Source organism: Panulirus ornatus, chromosome 72 (genome assembly GCF_036320965.1).
Source record: "Panulirus ornatus isolate Po-2019 chromosome 72, ASM3632096v1, whole genome shotgun sequence".
Taxonomy (NCBI): Eukaryota; Metazoa; Arthropoda; class Malacostraca; order Decapoda; family Palinuridae; genus Panulirus; species Panulirus ornatus.
The window spans coordinates 5,961,160-5,980,578 of NC_092295.1; the positions used below are offsets into that span (position 1 = coordinate 5,961,160).

Genomic DNA, 19,419 nt, shown 5'->3' on the forward strand with positions numbered 1-19,419 from the left:
CTCTGGCATATAAGCTGACGGAAAAATAGCTGCGATGGAGCACCATATAGTATGGAGATTGTATACTGACATGGAAATTTTGTTGAGAGTTCTGAATGGAAAACATATTCAGTTGTAATATAGGCAGCCTGATCCCACAGAGAGGGAGCTAAAATCTGGATAAAAAACAAAATGTCTGTAGGACATTGTATCCAGTGCTGTGTCCTCTTATGTCTTTGCTATGAAACCTATTATTCTGTTTCTTTGGTACGTGTAGCTAGGTAATGCTTTATTCTATTTAGGTCATTACTTATTCATCACGACAAATTTTTTTTGTCTTCTGCTTCTAATGATAACTTACAGATAATTTCATGCCCATGTTTGATATGTTATCACTATAATGCATTCCCTTACAGACTTTTCCCCGATAATTGTTTATAACATTTTACCCAAGACCAATGTAAAACTACTGGGTAAATAGCTTATAGTACATTTTCCAATTTCTTCTAATGAAAAGCTCTTACATTTGCAAGCTTCAGTAATTCGACACTTGCACTAATTTCTTAATATTTCACTCTTAGAAAATCCTAATCATCTTCTCACTTTTAGGATTATAAAAGTGAGATTGCATTTGTGTGTGTAATTGCCTACTCATTATTGCCTATTTGTGCTGTAGTGTACGGTCCTCTAAATTCTCTCTTTTAGTATGTGGTAGATATCACTCCAAACCAATAGAGCTACAATAATGTGCTTTTCATCTTCTGTCTTATAATGACTCGTATTGATTATCCCATATTGCAAGTCTTCCTCTTATAGGTTGCTATTGATTAATGTTTGAAATAAAATGATTTATAAGCAGAGAAAAATTAATTATGTTATTGCTCTGTCCAACGAAATAAGTCTACTACCTGTCTATGTAACTGCCATCATCAATATAGTTAGGACTTACCTTCGAAACTAACTCGGAGTTCATGAGAAGCACAACGAACAGATTCACCAGGGCTGCGTTGGAAGACCAATCGGACACTGGCAACGGCTACCTGTGAGACACTGAGACATCCATCTGTGAGCCTGTCGAACACGTTGTCTATGTTAGAAAACTAAACTAGCTCAACCCTGATTTCTAATCGCAAGCCAAACGAAAGATTGCTCTGTTTTCCTCCGTACAAACCATTTTCTTCCAGATATTAATCAGGCGCAGACGATCACCGACAATATAGCCTGTAAAATAAACAGAAGAAATTTCAGAGGGAGGGAGGGAGGAGAACAAGTTAAAGAGAGAGAGAGAGAGAGAGAGAGAGAGAGAGAGAGAGAGAGAGAGAGAGAGAGAGAGAGAGAGAGAGAGAGAGAGAGAGAGAGAGAGAGAGAGAGAGAGAGAGAGAGAGAGAGAGAGAGAGAGAGAGAGAGAGAGAGAGAGAGATTACTGTTTTCTTTCTTCGATATACCAGAGATGGTTTTGTGTTCTCATGAATGGCCATATCATTATACATCTGTTGTGTTTGTGATGCTTTTGATTCGTAGAGGTTACCGTGCAATCAGTTATGCTTTAATTATACAACAACAGTATGTCGCTAAGCGTGATGGGAACGTGAGACTTCCAGCAGCAAAGTGAGATGGTAGAGACCAAGAAAACAATGATTGTATTTGCTGGTCTACAGATGTCTTTTAACTACTCTCTGTTTATGAAGCGCCCTTAACCTTATTCTAAGTATATCATTTGCTTTGTCTCTAGCCAGTGATATTCATCGCCAGCATAAACGGATTATTACATCTGAACCTCATCATTTTCAATTTTCTCTCTCTCTCTCTCTCTCTCTCTCTCTCTCTCTCTCTCTCTCTCTCTCTCTCTCTCTCTCTCTCTCTCTCTCTCTCTCTCTCTCTCTCTCTCTCTCTCTCTCTCTCTCTCTCTCTCTCTCTCTCTCTCTCTCTCTCTCTCTCTCTCTCTCTCTCTCTCTCTCTCTCTCTCTCTCTCTCCCCGAAGAGGAAAATCCAAAAAGGTATCACATGTACATAGTACACATATCATTGCAAATACGCCTCGCAGAATCATTCAAACACACACACACACACATACACACACACACACACACACACACACACACACACACACACACACACACACACACACACACACATACGCACAAACACAAACACAAACACAACTGAATATGACTGAAGACAAAAGAGATCATAGAGAAATGAAGCTCCTAAAATTGTTTTCATGAATTTCAGTGTCATTTACAGTGAAATAAATGTATTCTACTGAAGTCTCCCACCAAATAATATTCGTTTTCTGTTTGCGTTTCTTAAAGAAAATGGAACTAGTGTTTGCAGTACAGTGGCTGACAATGATATTCAACAGCTTGGCCGAGTATCCGAGTTTTATGTTCACATATCATTTTGAAGCTTTGATTGGAAGTGTCAGTCAAAAACAGATACTCCGCATAAAAAAATGCTGACTTTTTTATCTGCTCCAAAGACGTTTGTGACTATATTTCATGTTTGATTATGAAGTTATGATTGGAATTATAAAACCATTAGGCTCATTTGAATGCTAATTCAGTTAGCTTCGCTAAGGTTTGTGCTTGCCTCAGGTTACACCATTGGCTTCTCTCTTCAGAAATGTTTAACCTTTCCTGGCTACTGAGTTTAGCGCAGTCTAGGAACTGTCGAAGCCCCTGGAGTAAGGTTTCTGAGGCTACAGCCACAGAAATATGTTGTGGAAGTTTATGGCCTGAAACTACGAGACTAAACTGTTGAAAAATAAACGTGTAGGTAAAGGGCAAAAAATCAATGAACTTCTTTGTTATTCAACGAACGTTACGTCTTGTTCAATGGCTTAAAAAGTTCTTATGTCTAACAGCACCACTTGATAGAACCTTCGTACTTTTGCAGAAGTCTTGACACACCTAGATTATAGAAAATGGACGTTTTCCTTTGAGAGTAAGTCTTTCATAAAAAGAAGAGAGTTTCAGGATGTTACCCATGGTAATAGTATAGACTTTATACCCAGATACAGAGTTTTAAAAAGAAGAAAATTACGTTTATGTGATTTGATTTATTGTACATGGAGATATACTAAACCTCTTCTGGAATTTACCAACAACAGAGTTCTTGCTAACTCCAATGATATCAGACTTAAGTCCTTAACATGTTTGTTTGATAAGGTTGTGGTGTTTGGACCCAAACAATACTGCAGTGTCTGCAACATACGTTATTCTTAGACGTACTTAAATCATTTATTCGATATTAAGTATGGGAAGTAATTCAAACACATATCATTAGAAGTATAAGTTTGTTTTGATTCTTGTTTTGCACTTTATTATACCTATAAAAGTACAAAGATAAAATGGAATGGGTATCTTCTAGATCAGGAGATCTAGTGGTATGCATAATATGCTTACTTTTATCATCTGAGTATCAATAATTGATATATGAAAAAGTAATCTAAAAGAATTAAGAAAATTATGATTAATGTGATGCAAACGTCCATCCACTAATACATTTATGTCGACGTTATATAGAACGCCGTCGACTTCTTTAGAGTCGAGTGCTTCTTGGCGGCAGTATTCTAGTTCGGATATACGTGCAGGCGATTCTCCTTGCGGTGAGTGGAGAACGTTGCATCGTGACAGTGCGAACAGGAGCAACTGTTTTTGGCAGGTGGCTTTCCTCCGTCTGAACAACCGTCATGTAAGCAACAGATGCGATGTGCGCAGTGGGTGTGCAGTTTCAGACTGTCTGCTCCTGGATGGATGCTGGTGATGTTATCCTTGGGTGTCAAGTAGGACACACTAGAGGTTGAGAAGCTTCGTCTGGGAATACCCTGCAGGTCTATCTTGTTGCCATAGTGGAGTGAGACCGTCACGCAAGCGCGACAGATGCCTTGATTGTTTAAAAACGATGTCATATCACGACCTCCCTTCAAGGGTGAGTTGTGTGTACAGCAGCTCGTTAAAACAGCGTCGTCTGTGCCAACTAGGCACGTAGAGGTAATTGGTAAGGTTTTCTTTCTTTTCAGGGAGTTGTGGTAGACTTCATGCTTATATCCTCCAGTGCTATCGCTCTCACTGTGAAGATTATTTACAATAATGGTCGGTATTCTCGATCTTGGCAAAGAATTACATCTCTTAGGTAGGGAAACTGGACACAGTCTAAAATCCATATTCAAGTTATCATTATGGATTCCAGTTTCTAACGTATCTGCTTTAGAAACTGATATTCGGATATTCTTAGGTGTATTCTTTGTGTTATGAGTCTCTGTATCGGGCGGCTGGTGAATGCTATGAGAAGGCGCGTCTTTTACCCAAGGCCTCCCGGCTGTGGAAGTGAGTTGATTGTTGGTGATTTTGAGGGACGACATTTCGTGATTGCTGATTGATGAGAGTGACGACACTTGGTGAACCTTGTGGCAAGAGTGTGATTCTGTGGTCTGAGGTCCGCTAAGGCAGTTCAGTAAGGTGGCTACTTCTTGGAAACCTCCTAAGAATCGCGAGTCTCCCCCGCCATCGCCTCCTACGGAGCAGAAAAAGATAAATGAGTCACATATAAATGTATGAATTGTGTTGATGTATCAGTACCTGAATCAAGAAAAAGCTACACTCCGCCAGTATGTGGTTGCACCACGAACGAAAAGCCTCCTTCAGCGAGGGTATACTGCCGTCAGTAGACGAAAAGTACAGTTTCATTGAATAATCCCTCCCTCTAGAGCATTCCATCATAACCTTTCCTCCTGATTGGAGCGTAACCTCAAGGATAAAGGTGCCCAATACAAGAGGGTCCAGAAGTTATAATATCAAAACCATCATGTGAATCAGGGGGAAGCAGAGTGACTGTGTAACTCAAACAGGGTAAGGCAACAGTAAACATAAACATCCACTCGAAGTACAAGAACCACCCACCTGAACAGCAGGAGGAGAGGGACCCTGGGGAGCTTCCTTCGCCCTCATAGGCATAGTTACGGAGGTCGTCGTGTGAGGGAAGGTGAGGACAGCCACAACCTGTGTCTCCCTGACTCTCCGTGCTTGTGGTAGTCTGGTCCCGTCTTAGAATATCCACACCTGTCAGGAATGAACACGGGGAACTATATACACAGAACCACATGGATCATCATATTACGGTTGTACATACGACGTCTATACACGCACTTAAGAATATCTATGGTGGACGTAATACAGTTTTGATACTTTTTTCGAAAATAAGTATTTGATTTCCTAATTCAAGGATTATCCACTGTTGCTAAGTATTTTGATAACTCTAATTTCGCAAATGATACATTTGTCTTTAAACAGAGTACTGCTTTGATTACTGTGTATAGATTAAAGAAAACATCATTTTGATTACTGCTTATCATTCGACCTAGCACTTTTCCAAAACTGCTGAACTTTGAAACTCTTTTCGTTTTCATGTCTTCCCTTAGGCTTAAGACCTAACGTTTTCTTCACAAAGCTAATCTTTGAATTTCGTCGTCTCATATTTTTCCTAAGCAGTTATGACCTGTCATCTGTTGAAAGACAGTTTCCATTTCCTTAGAATCTTGTAGATTCTTGATCTTATCGGCTTAATACCTTACCTTTCCCAATCTTTCTTTATACTTCATTCATTCCCTGGAAACGATGAAGACTTCTGTCCATAAGTGAGGCTTTGGACAATTAATAGGAAAATATGTTTCATGACCTTTATGACCCCACCTGCTATGTTTGTCTCCTTGTTCAGCGGCTGTTGGCTCTGAATTTTCACTTTTTGGGGAACAGTGAGTTCAATAACATCTTCCTGAGGATCGTGTTCGCCAGAGTCTTGCGTGGCGATCTCCAGGGCTGTGTTGCTGTCGTCTGTTCCCCTGGCTGCCGCCTGGTGTCGTCTGTTGTGGTGGATGAGGTAGGCCACAATTACCACACCTGGGGAGATACGGCAAGTAGATCAGTGCTGAAATAACATCTTTTCTGTAATAATGTCTTTCACACCAGTGTGGTAGTATTTGTGGTGGTGAATTGCATTTATGACTAGAATTTATGAATCTTTTCGCAAAGGCATTATATTCTCTGTGTGTGTGTGTGTGTGTGTGTGTGTGTGTGTGTGTGTGTGTGTGTGTGTGTGTGTGTATTGTGTTTACATACGAATAGAGATATGCTACATATATACTGTGTAAAGAGACGGGGTAACACGAGTGCAAAACTCTCTACCCGTAACAAAAAATAGTGATCATGAATAACAATCATAGAAACACATCATTTCCAGTGACCACAAATTTCACAGCTACAATAATCATTTTTCATTCACCAAAGTTATTTTTCTATATTTCATGCAGGAATTCTGTTTTATATTACTCTAGTCGTTCAATTTGATTTCCGATTGGGCGTGTTTTTTTGAGTATTGCTCGCTATACCGTAATTCATCCAAAATTTCCATATTCTTATGCATGAACTGCCGTTGCTTTTTAACTCATGAGTTGATGAGGATGGTAGATAAAAAGCGAGTGGAGAATTTTGTTTCAGAAACCTATCACGACTAATATCTTTCCAGAACTCGAGAAGCGAATGCAGACTTCCAGAAGTGAGGGAGAGGTGGACGAGAGAAGATGAGCTATAGGTGATACTGACCAATAAAGATGATTGTCCAGACCAGCAGTGCGATCAGCGCCCCAATTGACAGCTTGAGGGAGGGTGACTTCCTGGATACTGCTTCACAATGATCTCCTGTAATACATCATTGATCATTGCCTTTATGAAAAGTTCCAGTTTACTCTATAACATCTATAAAAACAAATCTAAATACGTTTAACTTAAACTAAAGCTCTCATCTCCAGCTTTAGAGTGAGAAGTATGACCTGTGGTAAGACAAATATATCATATACCATAGAATGGTACAACTGAAAATAATCCACATGTATGAAGGTCAGACAAATTATATTTACACAAATAGCTCTATGAAATGTAAGTTTAGATTCGATTTTGAAACCTTTTCCATCTCAAAAAATTTGAACATCTTACCAGCATAGAAAGTTGGACAAACACAGTAGTAGCCTGGTTCAGTGTTAACACAGGTGCCGCCGTTGAAGCAAGGAGACCACACACACTCGTTTACGTCCTCACATGAGCTGCCCTCGCGTCTTAAAGTTGATCCTGCAGGACATCTGTCAAGATGGGGAACGGATGAGAAGATCTCATGGCATAGTTTTATCGTCTGATTATTACGCTTGTGACAGGAGTTTTATCTTCGTGAGAGTAATGTCTGTGAAGTCTGTTTTCTAATATATGTTTTGGTGAAATTTAATCCATAAAAAGTTTGCTCATGGCTGAACAAAGTTATTCATTTGACAATAACGGGTTAATGATGACTATTTTCCTTATCTTACCTTGACAGATTTTCGAATCCTCGGATTAGTATGAGACACCACGATACATCTAAGCAATTTTTCTTTTACCTGTCTTATAAGACGTGGAAAAAAGAAAAAAACATTCATAGTAAGCACTGACCCACACTCGTGTTTCATCCATGTATCGAGGCACGTGAGTGGCTCGTCGCAGGTTATGTTCACACAGGAGGAGGGGACAGAGCAGCCAGCGGCGACGTTGGTGAACATGGTCGCTTGTGCCCACGTCGAGGTGTTGACCAGTGGTGGGAGAGGTAGCTGGACCCCAGATACCCTCAAGTCATCTATGCAGCCTGGAAGTATGCATCAAAACCCAGGGATAAAATGATAAGAGAGTTAAGGTCCTGAAGGAGTAGGAAGGAAATGAAAGATAAATACCGTGAGACAGAGACAGAGAGAATGTACATATTGAAATGTGGTTGGATTCAAATACAGAGTTGAAGATGAAGAAGTAGGAACACATATATTCAGAATGAATATATACTGTCTGCCTGTCAGTCTGTGTGTGTCTATCCGTCTATTACCTTCAGCTCTATCTTCATTTACACTCACATGCAAAGAGATTTTTCGTAATGAAAAGGAAACATAATGAACACGAGGAATTACCAGCTAGTGTAAGAAACCGCAGGTCTGTGATCAAAATCGTGTCAAATCAAGAACTGCAAGACATGCAAGCGTACCACAACCCAGCACACAGTAGATCAATAGTCCAAGTATTTGTAGCTATACCCATGAGGAATGACTGGCCTTACCTTCGTGGAAGTCATGATGAACGGTGTAGAGACTCACGCCCACGTACTCCGGCGAGCCGCCCACGTGCACGCCCTCCCGCCGGTCCACTAAGAGAGGCGTTGACCACCCCTGCAATGTGGCTGGCGTTGGCGTTGCGTTGTACAGCGGGCCATCGCCCTCGTCCACTTCAACCTCAGCCCATTGGCCCTGCCTGGGGTCATAGTGCCCGAGGGCACAAGAGGGTCATTTTGAGATACATCAAAAGCCTTTTAAAACTGTATCAAAACTTTCATTTTCTGGTGGCATTGTGAGAGGTTACATCAACTGAGGTGCAGTAATTGTGACCGTCTGATTAGTGGCGTGGTAAGACTCCAACCTCATCCTCAACAACTTAAGACCCGTTCCACTTCCCGGCACTCACCTCTGGACGTACACAGTGTGCCACTCGCCATCAGTGAGGAGAACCTGCGAGAGACAGAGATGTCTGAGGCTGCCGGGATGCAACAACAGCTTCAGACACACGAATCCGTCTACTAGGTGCAGAGCCGCGAGGTCACGACCATGCTGGGACGTAACAGCCACAAGTTGACCCCATTTCTCCCACGTCCTGAACCTGAGGAGGTTGAGGATCAAGTGATGGTATGTAACCAGATATAAGAGTATGAGAAAAATAATCACGTTGCAAGTTGTGGTCCTCTCGGTACATACCGTAGCTGGATAGAGATTGTGGTTGGTGACGGGACGGAGGAGAGAGCAAACTTCACATAGCTGCTCTTTTCGAAGAATGCCGCCTGAGTCTGCAGGCTACAGTTATCACCTGACCATCCTGGTTGGCATTGGCACTCCCCTGACCCTCTCGCCTCCATACACCTGAAATTACCAGAGCCTCTATATTGCTACAAGCCAGTGACGTAACTTATATCACTTCATATTATTGTTGAGAATAGTATGTAACAAATTTATATATATATATATATATATATATATATATATATATATATATATATATATATATATATATATATATATATATATATATATATATATATATAGAGAGAGAGAGAGAGAGAGAGAGAGAGAGAGAGAGAGAGAGAGAGACGAAGCTAGGACGGCATTTTGTAAACATGCATGTTTACCAAATGGCGTCTTAGCTTCGTTTCTTCGATGTATATCAACTGACTGTTATTTTCTCTCTTGTGTCTCCCCTGATGATGTGATTATCACACGAAAGCGCCCTTGGGAACTTATCGTGTTTCATTTTCCCCGTGGACTCATAGGAATATCTTGATCACGCGCAAAATTGTGATCCTTTCCAATATATATATATATATATATATATATATATATATATATATATATATATATATATATATATGTAACTTTTCAATTACATACATTTAATTCCACAAATTAGTTTAATCATGCAAAGGATAAATCCGGATTTTAACCTGATATGAACATTACATTTCATCATGAAAAAATAGAAATAGAATTACCACTCGAAAGCTTTATGGATAATCAAGGTAACGTAAACTTCGACAAATACTGTTTGATGTAGCACATCCTTAAGTTCCGCTGCGATCTACCCATCTGTGTGGAATGTAGCATAGCTATTTACACCTACTGTAACAAAGCTGTTTCCATACAACACAGATATTGCTGTATCTTACCCTATATCTGTTAACTTATATGGCGCTGCTGGTTTCGTATATTGTGGCACATCTCTTTAAGTGTTCTGTACCACAGTAATTTCCGTATGATACTGCACATCCTCTTCTACCACCACTTCTAAGACATGCGTGCCGCATTATGAAATGCGACAGGTGGGATTTCTAAAGGAGAATTTACCACAAGAGTAATTTTCGTCTGGACTTCCTACCTGCTTGGATCCATGCACTTGAATTATGAGCCGAGGCGACTGTGTGTTTATGTGTGCTTGTGTTTGTGTGCTAAATGTGCTTGTTTGTATGTGACTGGTATTTGATTATTAAGTGAGTGTTACGGTGAGAGAGTTTTACTCGTGTTGCTCCGTTCCTTGACCTTGTATGTATTATATTTATCTCCTATAAGTGTACACACACACACACACACACACACACACACACACACACACACACATACACACACACACACATACACACACACACTCACACACACACACGCACAAACACACATGGTATGAACCGGGGTTAAAGGCAACTTTGAACCGTGGTCGAAACTACTCGTGAACTCTGGTTTCGAGTCAGTTATGAACCATGAGTGAAGCCGCATACGAATAGTGGCTAAAGACACCTATGAGCCATGGTTTCATCCACCTGTAAATCGAGATCCGAAAGGGTATCATATTACCTTTGTTTACTGAAGTCTTAAAAAACATTCCATTATGTAGTACAACAACAGATGACTTCGTATCTCGCATTAAGTAATTTTTGCAACTGTGTCAATGGCTTCGTGGTATTGAACTTACCTGGAGTGGTGTGTGCAGGGAACGTCTGTCATAGAACATGGGTCTTCATCTGAGCAACCAGGCCAGCTGTTTTTACCCAGCACTGCCTCACCCAAATCCCGAAGCTGTCAGATGCACAAACACGTAATAGAAACGAACAGGTAAGATATATTAATCATTATATATCCGGCATTCAATTGGATGTGTGAATGGATCACACTCTGAAGCTGCATGAGTGAAAAGGACAATACACACACACACACACACATACAAACACACACACACATATATATATATATATATATATATATATATATATATATATATATATATATATATATATATATATATATATATATATATATATATATATATATATATATATCAGGAAATAATGGTAGTCAACATTTTGCTTCATATGTCCTATAAAACTAGGAGTGGAGGTCATTAGGACACCTAGGCAGATGGTTATCAACAAGACTAATCAGTGAACCCAAACAAAACCCGCTAGAGTAAAAGCAATTTAGAAATTTACAAATGTACATTTGTTCGCTCAGTTCCACCACCTGTTAATGTCAGATTATGCACTGGCACTTTACCTAGTTAGCAGAAGTAATAATTACAGTATATCATTTTCACCAATTCTCTTTGATGCGTTTCATTTCATGCTTGTTAAATGATAATCTAAATATAATGTACATCATGTACGACAAACTCAAAGTGAGAGGAATGCTATGTGTACCTTTCCATTGACACGCAGATTGCGAATGCATCCATCAAAACCTTCTTGGCTAAGCTGTGCTGGCCAGCCATGCTGTTGGTGGTCAGGTACTGCATGTGCCAACCCTCCAACTTGTAGAGGGGCGGCCACACTCAGGGGGCGCTCTTGTGGTGGCAGGGGTGCAGATAGACGACACCCACCTCCATACCGACACAGATCAACAATCACCTCCACTTTCTGGAAAGATTGGTACGTGGGATCCATTTTCCACCTAAAACCCTAGATATAATGAGTATCATATTTTTGAAATTCACCAAGAGCTGGGATGGAAAATACAAGTCCAAGGAATATATATGAGGCAATATAATCAAACATGAGTGTTTATCTTATATCTTCCACATATTTCCTCCATGAATATTTCCCAAATGAGAATGAAGCTTCACCAAACATTGATTATAAGTGCTATTTACACACCCGTCAAAAGGCTGATCATTCACGCCTCAGAAAGCTTTAGCAAAGTTTAACTCGAGTAAAGAAACAGAGGGAAAAAAATAATCCCACCTGAAGACCCCAGAAAAGATCTAGACGATGCCATCTCCCGTCAGCTATGGAGGGAAGGTGATGGTTTTCAGTGGATGTCAAAAGCACTGGGCTTGTGCCCAAGTCCAGAAGAAATCGAGGACGACCAGCAACAAGTTCAAGGCACATAATGTCCTCCTGTGCAGAAACACAGACTGTAAATTTATCGTTAAGAAGTTTGGTTGGAAGGTTCTCCCCTTCTAAATTATTAATGGTAATGCATATGTGATAGTATGTTTGCTCCTATATATCTAGATTATACATGCATACATGCTAGTATAGCGGTAGTCGAATCTCAGCATGTAGACTTCAGTGACCCATAAACAACCAACCTTGCATATAAAACAACTTTTCATTAATCTATACATAAGTCTTTATCAAATTATATTACCAGATTTATTCCTCTCTTATGTCATTTGGTAAAAGATTAAGTACATGATATCACCGAAGTAGAGCCAAATAGACAATGCACTAATCACTTTAGTTGTGAATCTATTCGTTTGCCTGTGGCTTGCAGAATCTCAAACTAGCTGCACACTTCTATAATTTCAACAATAACATGAGTGAAATATATAAATCAAGAGCTATGTGTAGTCACTGCCATCTTATCACAATATAGTTTACACACACAACGTGACTGGCCTTAAGAGACTGTGATTCTGGATGGCCAATTTCATCAGCTGGGCCAGCATATAACAGAAGACAGTTCTTCCGTGTAGTACGCAGCTCTAGTGTGATATGGGCGTTGATGCAGGATGGAATTGGGGCCGCCCATGCCCATCCATTACCCCGAAAATACCTACTGAGTTTCTTGCACACCGAGCCGCTGGTACCACGCGGGCAAATGCACCTGGTGAAGTGATAGATGGTCGTAAACATACACGAGAGACAATGTGTTTCTGAATATATCATTCTCTTGAGTAATTTTGGGAGGCTTTTTCGCTCTAGGCAAACACATAAGCATGATACTGAGTGGCTTAAAAAGCATGGGATGAGGAGAAACATATGTTATACCCAGTTTGGTGAGTCTGTTCTGTTTTGTGCACGTTTTAATAGTACGAGAGATAAAGATAATCTATTTGCATAATGAGTAGTAAAAATGGAATGTTAATCAACTCCTTAAATATCTCTTCCGACATAACCTCTTAAAAGCACAGAATACTTGTGGTAATGGGATTATATCAGATTGCAAATGAATTCAACGAATTTAGGCATATATTCATAGAAATCAACCCCCTGTCTTTTATTATAAGTAACTAATGACTCATGAAAGTGTATATCATTTCCTGTATGTGGTCCTGCAGCTTGATTAATATTTCAAACGTCTCTTTCCAAAGTAATAAGATATCTTCTTTATCATGCATCTATTATATCATTTTAATGATGGTAAAAGATAGGAATTGCTCATGACTGTCTAAATCCTCATTTATTTGAACTCTCATAATTGGCCACGTCTCCCAGAGAGAAAAATTGGGAAACCATTCTCTACCCATGACCTTACTATATCATTACCTCAAACCATGAGCTTCTCCGACGCACCGGCCGCCGTTGAGGCATGGGTTAGGATGGCAGGAAGGTGGATGAGTTACTGCCGCCACGTTGGGCTGGGTGGCTGCGCTGAGGAAGACTTCGTGGTGATTTGAGCTGTGAGTGTGACAGCTACACCCACTGTCTGAGGTCTCCAGGCGAGGAGTGACGAGAGCAGTGCTGTTGGCGTCCACCACCCACACCATCTCGCCCCCTGGATGCTTACCCGGGAGATGAGCCACACACACGCCCACGCCCACATTCGCCACCCCCACACCAGACTCAGATGATATCTGCGGGGAGGAACGGCATAGATTAATGATCTAGGTATCTGTGGGGGATTACTAAAGTTAATCTTTACATTCGCTGCCCTGACTAGCGATGATTTCTACGCAGCTCAGTAATTTGTTCTAGCGGCAAGTCTAAATGAAAATGAAGAATAAAATGATTCAGTAGTTCTAACATACTTTATTCTTAATTTAGACCATAATATATATATATATATATATATATATATATATATATATATATATATATATATATATATATATATATATATATATATATATATATATATATATATATATGTATATATATATATATATATGAAAAGAACACATTAAACGCGAAACTTCGTAAATTAAGAAACACCACTACTGATAGGAAACACGAGAACCCTAAGCGCTTTCGTGTATTACCATATCTTCAGAGGACTTGTTATAGAAAGAAAAAAATGGAAGAAATTCAGGTTAGGTTTCCATGTTTACTACGGCTGAGTGATAATAGCCTGTATTGTTTCGATTTCTTCTCTCTGTAACTATTCCTCTGAAGATGTGCTAGTACTCGCAATCGATCAGGATTTCCGTGTTTCCTTTTCCCAATGGTGTCTCTGCATACGTATGTAATTGTGGTGTGTGTGTGTGTGTGTGTGTGTGTGTGTGTGTGTGTGTGTGTGTGTGTAACAATTGATCCTCCCACCTGCCTGCGGTGTAGTAGCAGTAATTGATCAAGGGGCTGGCGCGGGCGAGCTGTGAGCCAGACCCTGGTGTACGCCTTCCAGCCTATGTTCGTGCCCTCAGTCTCAGCCTCTACAGACACCACGCCCATGTCAGCCCCGGCGATCAACTCCACTGACGATGCAAATGCCTCCAGAGGAGATATTTTCATGCGCTAGAATCGAACAAAATTATAATAATATTCAAATGTTATTTGTAACTTAGACTGGCAATAAATACAAATTTCGAATGAGCTTAGATAACTTGGTAATGAATAACCAGCATCATGAATACAAAATCAGGTTCCTAAATATCAACGAAAACTTTTGTTCACGTCCCCTTTCAAAAGCTCAGCAATAATACCAGAATTGTCGACTAAAATCTTGATGATCCATGAAATAGTAATCGATTCCTACTTATCTAATGCCTCTTACAGAATCTTAGACTGCCAGTTTATCCCTACGCTTCATCTTGTTACAGAAAATAAACAACAAGACCTCAAAATTTAGATTTCCCCGTGAATAATGTCTCTTGTCAGCAAAAGAATATTTCCACAGATTTTCGACATTAGGAAGAAAAATGTGACCATAAATCTTCTTGATCCCTGCTTAAATATACAGTGTTCATGTGGAATACCAGAGGAATGAGTCGTTGGTTTATGTGTAGAAGAGTTCTATCTAAAAACAATTAAAGAAAAAACGAATAATAATTCCGTATCTGATAATAAAACAGCATCTCTAGAGATATTATATATAGAAAAGAGCCACGGCAGTGTCACGTTTGATAGAAATCCAGTGTCACTAGAAACAATACCCAAAGAAAAAAACCATGACAGTATCACGTTTAATATTGTGGAAGCTGAGTGCTCTGGACTAAAGAGACAAGGGTCAAGTGACGTGAGTGGAGCATAATGGATAAGCGTTGATGACCAGGCCCATCAAGAGGATGGGGCCTCCTTGGCAAAATCCCCAGGGTCAATGTCTCTGATGGGCCCAGAGGAGGGGAACTGCAGATACAACAGAAAATAAGAGATAAACATATATCTTATGGAGACCGTCATTTGTTACTGTCTCTTCTGTGTCGTGTACCTCTGAGGGGCGACCTGCCAACCCTTCCCCAGGGCCAGCGTCAGGTCTTTGTGGCCCTGATGATGAATCATTGAATCTCAAATTACTGCAACGATTTTCATCCTCGTATTTAGAAAGATATCAAAGTCCCAGGAAGATATGATTCTTAAAATCAGCTTTCATTGATGAGGGATGCGTAGCAGAGCAGACTCATCGACGAAGACAAGAGGAAAGAAGATAGCAGTATAACAAAAGCTGAATTTTACAAATATCAGTTCAGAATTGCGTTTATCCCGTGTGTGATAGCCTACCAAGTTGAGAAGCAGAGATAGAAATCTCAGAAGAATCGATAAGAAACCTGTAAGCAGAAATGTAGTAAATTTAGAAACGTTTGAGAGCATTCATAGTGACTTGAGTCAGTCGACTTTGTTTCTACAATTGAGAAGCAAATGCACGAAATTTTGATCAATCTTCCTCGAGCCCTCTTCCCAAAAGCAAATAACATATTCCTCACCCAAGCACACATACCTCATCCTTCATTTCCTCATACACATGTCTCAACAATTACTTCCTTCCAACATGTACTTTAACCCATTTCTTCTCACAAGCACTTCAACCCTCTTCTACCAACAACCATCTCAACCATTCCCACCCCACAAGCATCTCAACCCTCTGCCTCCCAGTTGCACATTTCAGTCATCCTCTCAGGGAATAAAGCCCCATTCTCCCTACCCCATCAACATCATAGTCCCACTCTCAAAGCACATTTCATACTACTCACCCTGATGGAACTGTCCATTGCCTTGGTGGGCAGTATGAGCTCCCTGGAGGAGTGTGTCGTAATTGTAACGGGCACAGCACAGGCGATAACGTCACGACTCACACTGGCTACCGTCACCGTCACATTGGCTGGTACATTTCTCTGGTTGTGGGTCACATCACTCACCCAGAACTGCAGCATGTACCTGGAAAAATGGTTTTTGAATGCATATCGTAAAGACTATTTTTCTGTGTGGAATTAAATTCATGTTGTTGTCCAGTGACATGTTGCGAAAAATTCGTCTTCTGAGAGTTTCACTAATAATCTAGATATTATGTCGTCGAGGAGGCATATGAAATGCTATACTCCCGTTGTGTTTGTCTACGTACATCATCTTCGTCTCTGCAGCTATAAAATGCTTTGCCTTTCTACGTTATACATACGCCATTATATATACATTATGAGTTGACTAAAGAACTACTTGCTTTGGTGACTACTTTTTATTATTTCAATTTACACAGTTGCGCTTCAAAGCAAAAGACTGACAATCCTTGATACAGATGTAAGATGATTTCCTCTTTACTCACGTTCCATCTTGGGCATTGGCGTTCATAGTTAGCTGTCCGGTATAGGAGTTCAGGGTAAAGAGTGGGTGCTGCTTGCCTCGTTGCCACTCCCATTTCTTGTCACCTGCATCCCAGTCGTCGGCATCGTCCACATACACACGACCTAGTGGTATTGGCACCTCCCCGTCCTGCCCGTGGGGCAAAATCTGGTTACTGGCATAGTAGGTAATGCGAAGGATGGTTTCTCCTGGAGAACAGCTTAAAGGCTTTTTCAACCACGTTTAATTAAAAATGAAAAGTGATGCTAGCAGCAAGATCATAATTATCATTAAGTAGCTGGAAATCATGTTGCCCGCGTTGTATCACAAGCCCTGACTAAATTCTATGAACTGCTGCGCTGATAGCCTTTGTTTTAGTAACGAGAGGAGTAACAAGGTCCTTGGGATATGGAGGGATAAGGCTCCTTCTCTGGGAATATCCCTTCTAAGGATATATCTCTACCGTGCTGCACAGACATATTCAGAAATAGAGGTAGCTACCCGAGGCAGTCACGAATACACAAACAGTCATCCACGTACCCTGAACCTTGTTACGTTGACGGTTTTGGAGGCGGGACTCATGGAGTTGTCATTGACATCAGCGATGGTCAGGGTGATGGTGACTGTGGCGGATAGTTTTTTGGCGTCGCCAAGCACCAGTGGCAGCAGCCTTGTGACTGACACCTCTCGGTCCAGTGGCACAAGTGAAGTCACAACAGCAACTCCTCGACCTTCGTCTCCCTCTGTAGAAATTAACTGAGTGGGCTTTCTTCAGGAAGTTACTGTCCATTATGAGGTTAGATAAGGTACGTTAGTACATTTTGCTTGTCAGAGAGTTATGAGATGCCATTTTTATTTGGAAAAAGACAACTGCTGGAAATGTCATGCTCATGTTGTATCATGAAGATATAGGGGAAAAACTATGCGCAAGGATAATGGCCCAAGAACAGGTGTACATAGAAGAGACACAAGGAAACTGTGAAAATATATGTAAATACAAAACGAAATACAGCTTCATTGTAATAAAGGCTTTATGAATAACACACACACACACACACACACACACACACACACACACACACACACACACACACACACACATACACACACACACACACACACATACACACATACACACACACACACACACACACACACACACACACACACACACACACACGTACACACAATCACTGACTGAGTACCATTAACAGTACTAGCAGGGAACCAAAGTGCAAAAGAACTGTTGATTATATTAATTCTGATATCAGATACGAGCCTTTATATGCACTTCCATTATGCACGCAATAACTTAATGCTGTGATTTATATATATATATATATATATATATATATATATATATATATATATATATATATATATATATATATATATATATATATATATATATATATATATATATATATATATAAAGGAAAATTTAGACTAAATCCTGCATGAATAAGGCGTAGGTAGGAAGATTACCAACACCCTAATGAATAACCTGTTAAAAAATTAAGCATATTATAATGATTATGAAGAAAGCAAGGTGAAAGAGGAATAACGGAGTGTGGCTGACATTAGGGTGTTGGTAATCTCCCTACCTACGCTTTAATCATACAGGATTTAGACTAAATTCTTCCTTTGATCCCCAGGGAAATTGTTAGACAGAGACGGTTGGGCGGGCAGCAACGTGCCCTCTCTTGACCTTGTTAGTGTTTACGAAGAGAAAATGAAGTATGATAAAGACGCAGGAATACAAAGATAATTTTGTTATAGTAATTGAATAGAATATCTAAGAAAATGAAAATATTTTCGATGATCTTATACTAACAGAGTTAACAAGATACATAAATGAAGAAGTCACGTAGATACACAGACCATACAGACCACATTTCCAAGTGAGGTGGTGTGGCTTTATCACTGATGAAAAAGATGCAGCTCTCTTAAAGGAGAGAAAGCTTTTATCTGTTTATGGGAACGAAACAAGGGAACAAAGTGACCATGTGTGGATCTCGTACTTAAGAGGGTCCGGCAGCTGAAGTAATTTACGTCAAAAATATCTATAGATGGTTACCAGAATGCTGTGCAGATTAGGAGGGGAAGTTGTTTTTCTTCACTTTTACTTCTTATAGGATAAAACCTAGCATGACAGTTTGAGGGAAGGAGGCTGGGAGGGAAGGGTTGAATTAGAGCTTTTATGAGGAATTAAGTGACCAATCAAAGGCTACGGCATAGGGTCGGGACAGCAACCCAACATTTAAGGTCAACCGTGTATGAATTGAGAACATAAGAGTTAATCTTTATCTTAGTTTAGGATAGTATAAACGATATCAATATGCAAACGAGCTTAGTAATGCACTGTCAGGGCATGTAATAAGTGGCTTTACAGCCAGCCAGCATTTAGAAAGTATAAAAAAAAGGAATAAGTACAACAAGTACCTGAAAGAGTCTGAAATAAAGAGAATGAAGTAGATACTCAAAAGAGTATAAAAAAAAACTAGATAGACACTGAGGAATATTGATAAAGCAAGCAGTTAGTGTAATGATACATGAGTGGTGCTGATGATGTATGTGTAGAACGAGATGGGTGGAATAAAGAGCTATATCGTCTTAAGTAGAGAAAGATGAATATGG

The 19,419-nt window shown here is 40.0% G+C and overlaps 1 protein-coding gene across 1 annotated transcript in view; it reads right to left on the reverse strand.

Moving 5' to 3' along the window:
- Positions 1 to 3,278: 3,278 nt before the first annotated feature.
- The window catches only part of LOC139748044 (putative neural-cadherin 2), a 106,379-nt gene continuing 90,238 nt past the window's right edge, over positions 3,279 to 19,419 (reverse strand). The window contains exons 14-31 of the mRNA XM_071660607.1: positions 17,323 to 17,525; positions 16,766 to 16,932; positions 16,200 to 16,383; positions 14,335 to 14,526; positions 13,342 to 13,649; positions 12,472 to 12,679; positions 11,812 to 11,967; positions 11,272 to 11,487; positions 10,551 to 10,654; positions 8,792 to 8,953; positions 8,505 to 8,696; positions 8,104 to 8,294; positions 7,455 to 7,644; positions 6,969 to 7,111; positions 6,579 to 6,674; positions 5,670 to 5,876; positions 4,881 to 5,039; positions 3,279 to 4,494 (exon numbers count right to left, since the gene is read on the reverse strand). Of these exons, the coding sequence (XP_071516708.1) occupies positions 3,551 to 4,494; positions 4,881 to 5,039; positions 5,670 to 5,876; positions 6,579 to 6,674; positions 6,969 to 7,111; positions 7,455 to 7,644; positions 8,104 to 8,294; positions 8,505 to 8,696; positions 8,792 to 8,953; positions 10,551 to 10,654; positions 11,272 to 11,487; positions 11,812 to 11,967; positions 12,472 to 12,679; positions 13,342 to 13,649; positions 14,335 to 14,526; positions 16,200 to 16,383; positions 16,766 to 16,932; positions 17,323 to 17,525 (4,022 nt within the window). The 3' untranslated portion in view covers positions 3,279 to 3,550. The remainder of the gene's footprint in view (positions 4,495 to 4,880; positions 5,040 to 5,669; positions 5,877 to 6,578; positions 6,675 to 6,968; positions 7,112 to 7,454; positions 7,645 to 8,103; positions 8,295 to 8,504; positions 8,697 to 8,791; positions 8,954 to 10,550; positions 10,655 to 11,271; positions 11,488 to 11,811; positions 11,968 to 12,471; positions 12,680 to 13,341; positions 13,650 to 14,334; positions 14,527 to 16,199; positions 16,384 to 16,765; positions 16,933 to 17,322; positions 17,526 to 19,419) is intronic.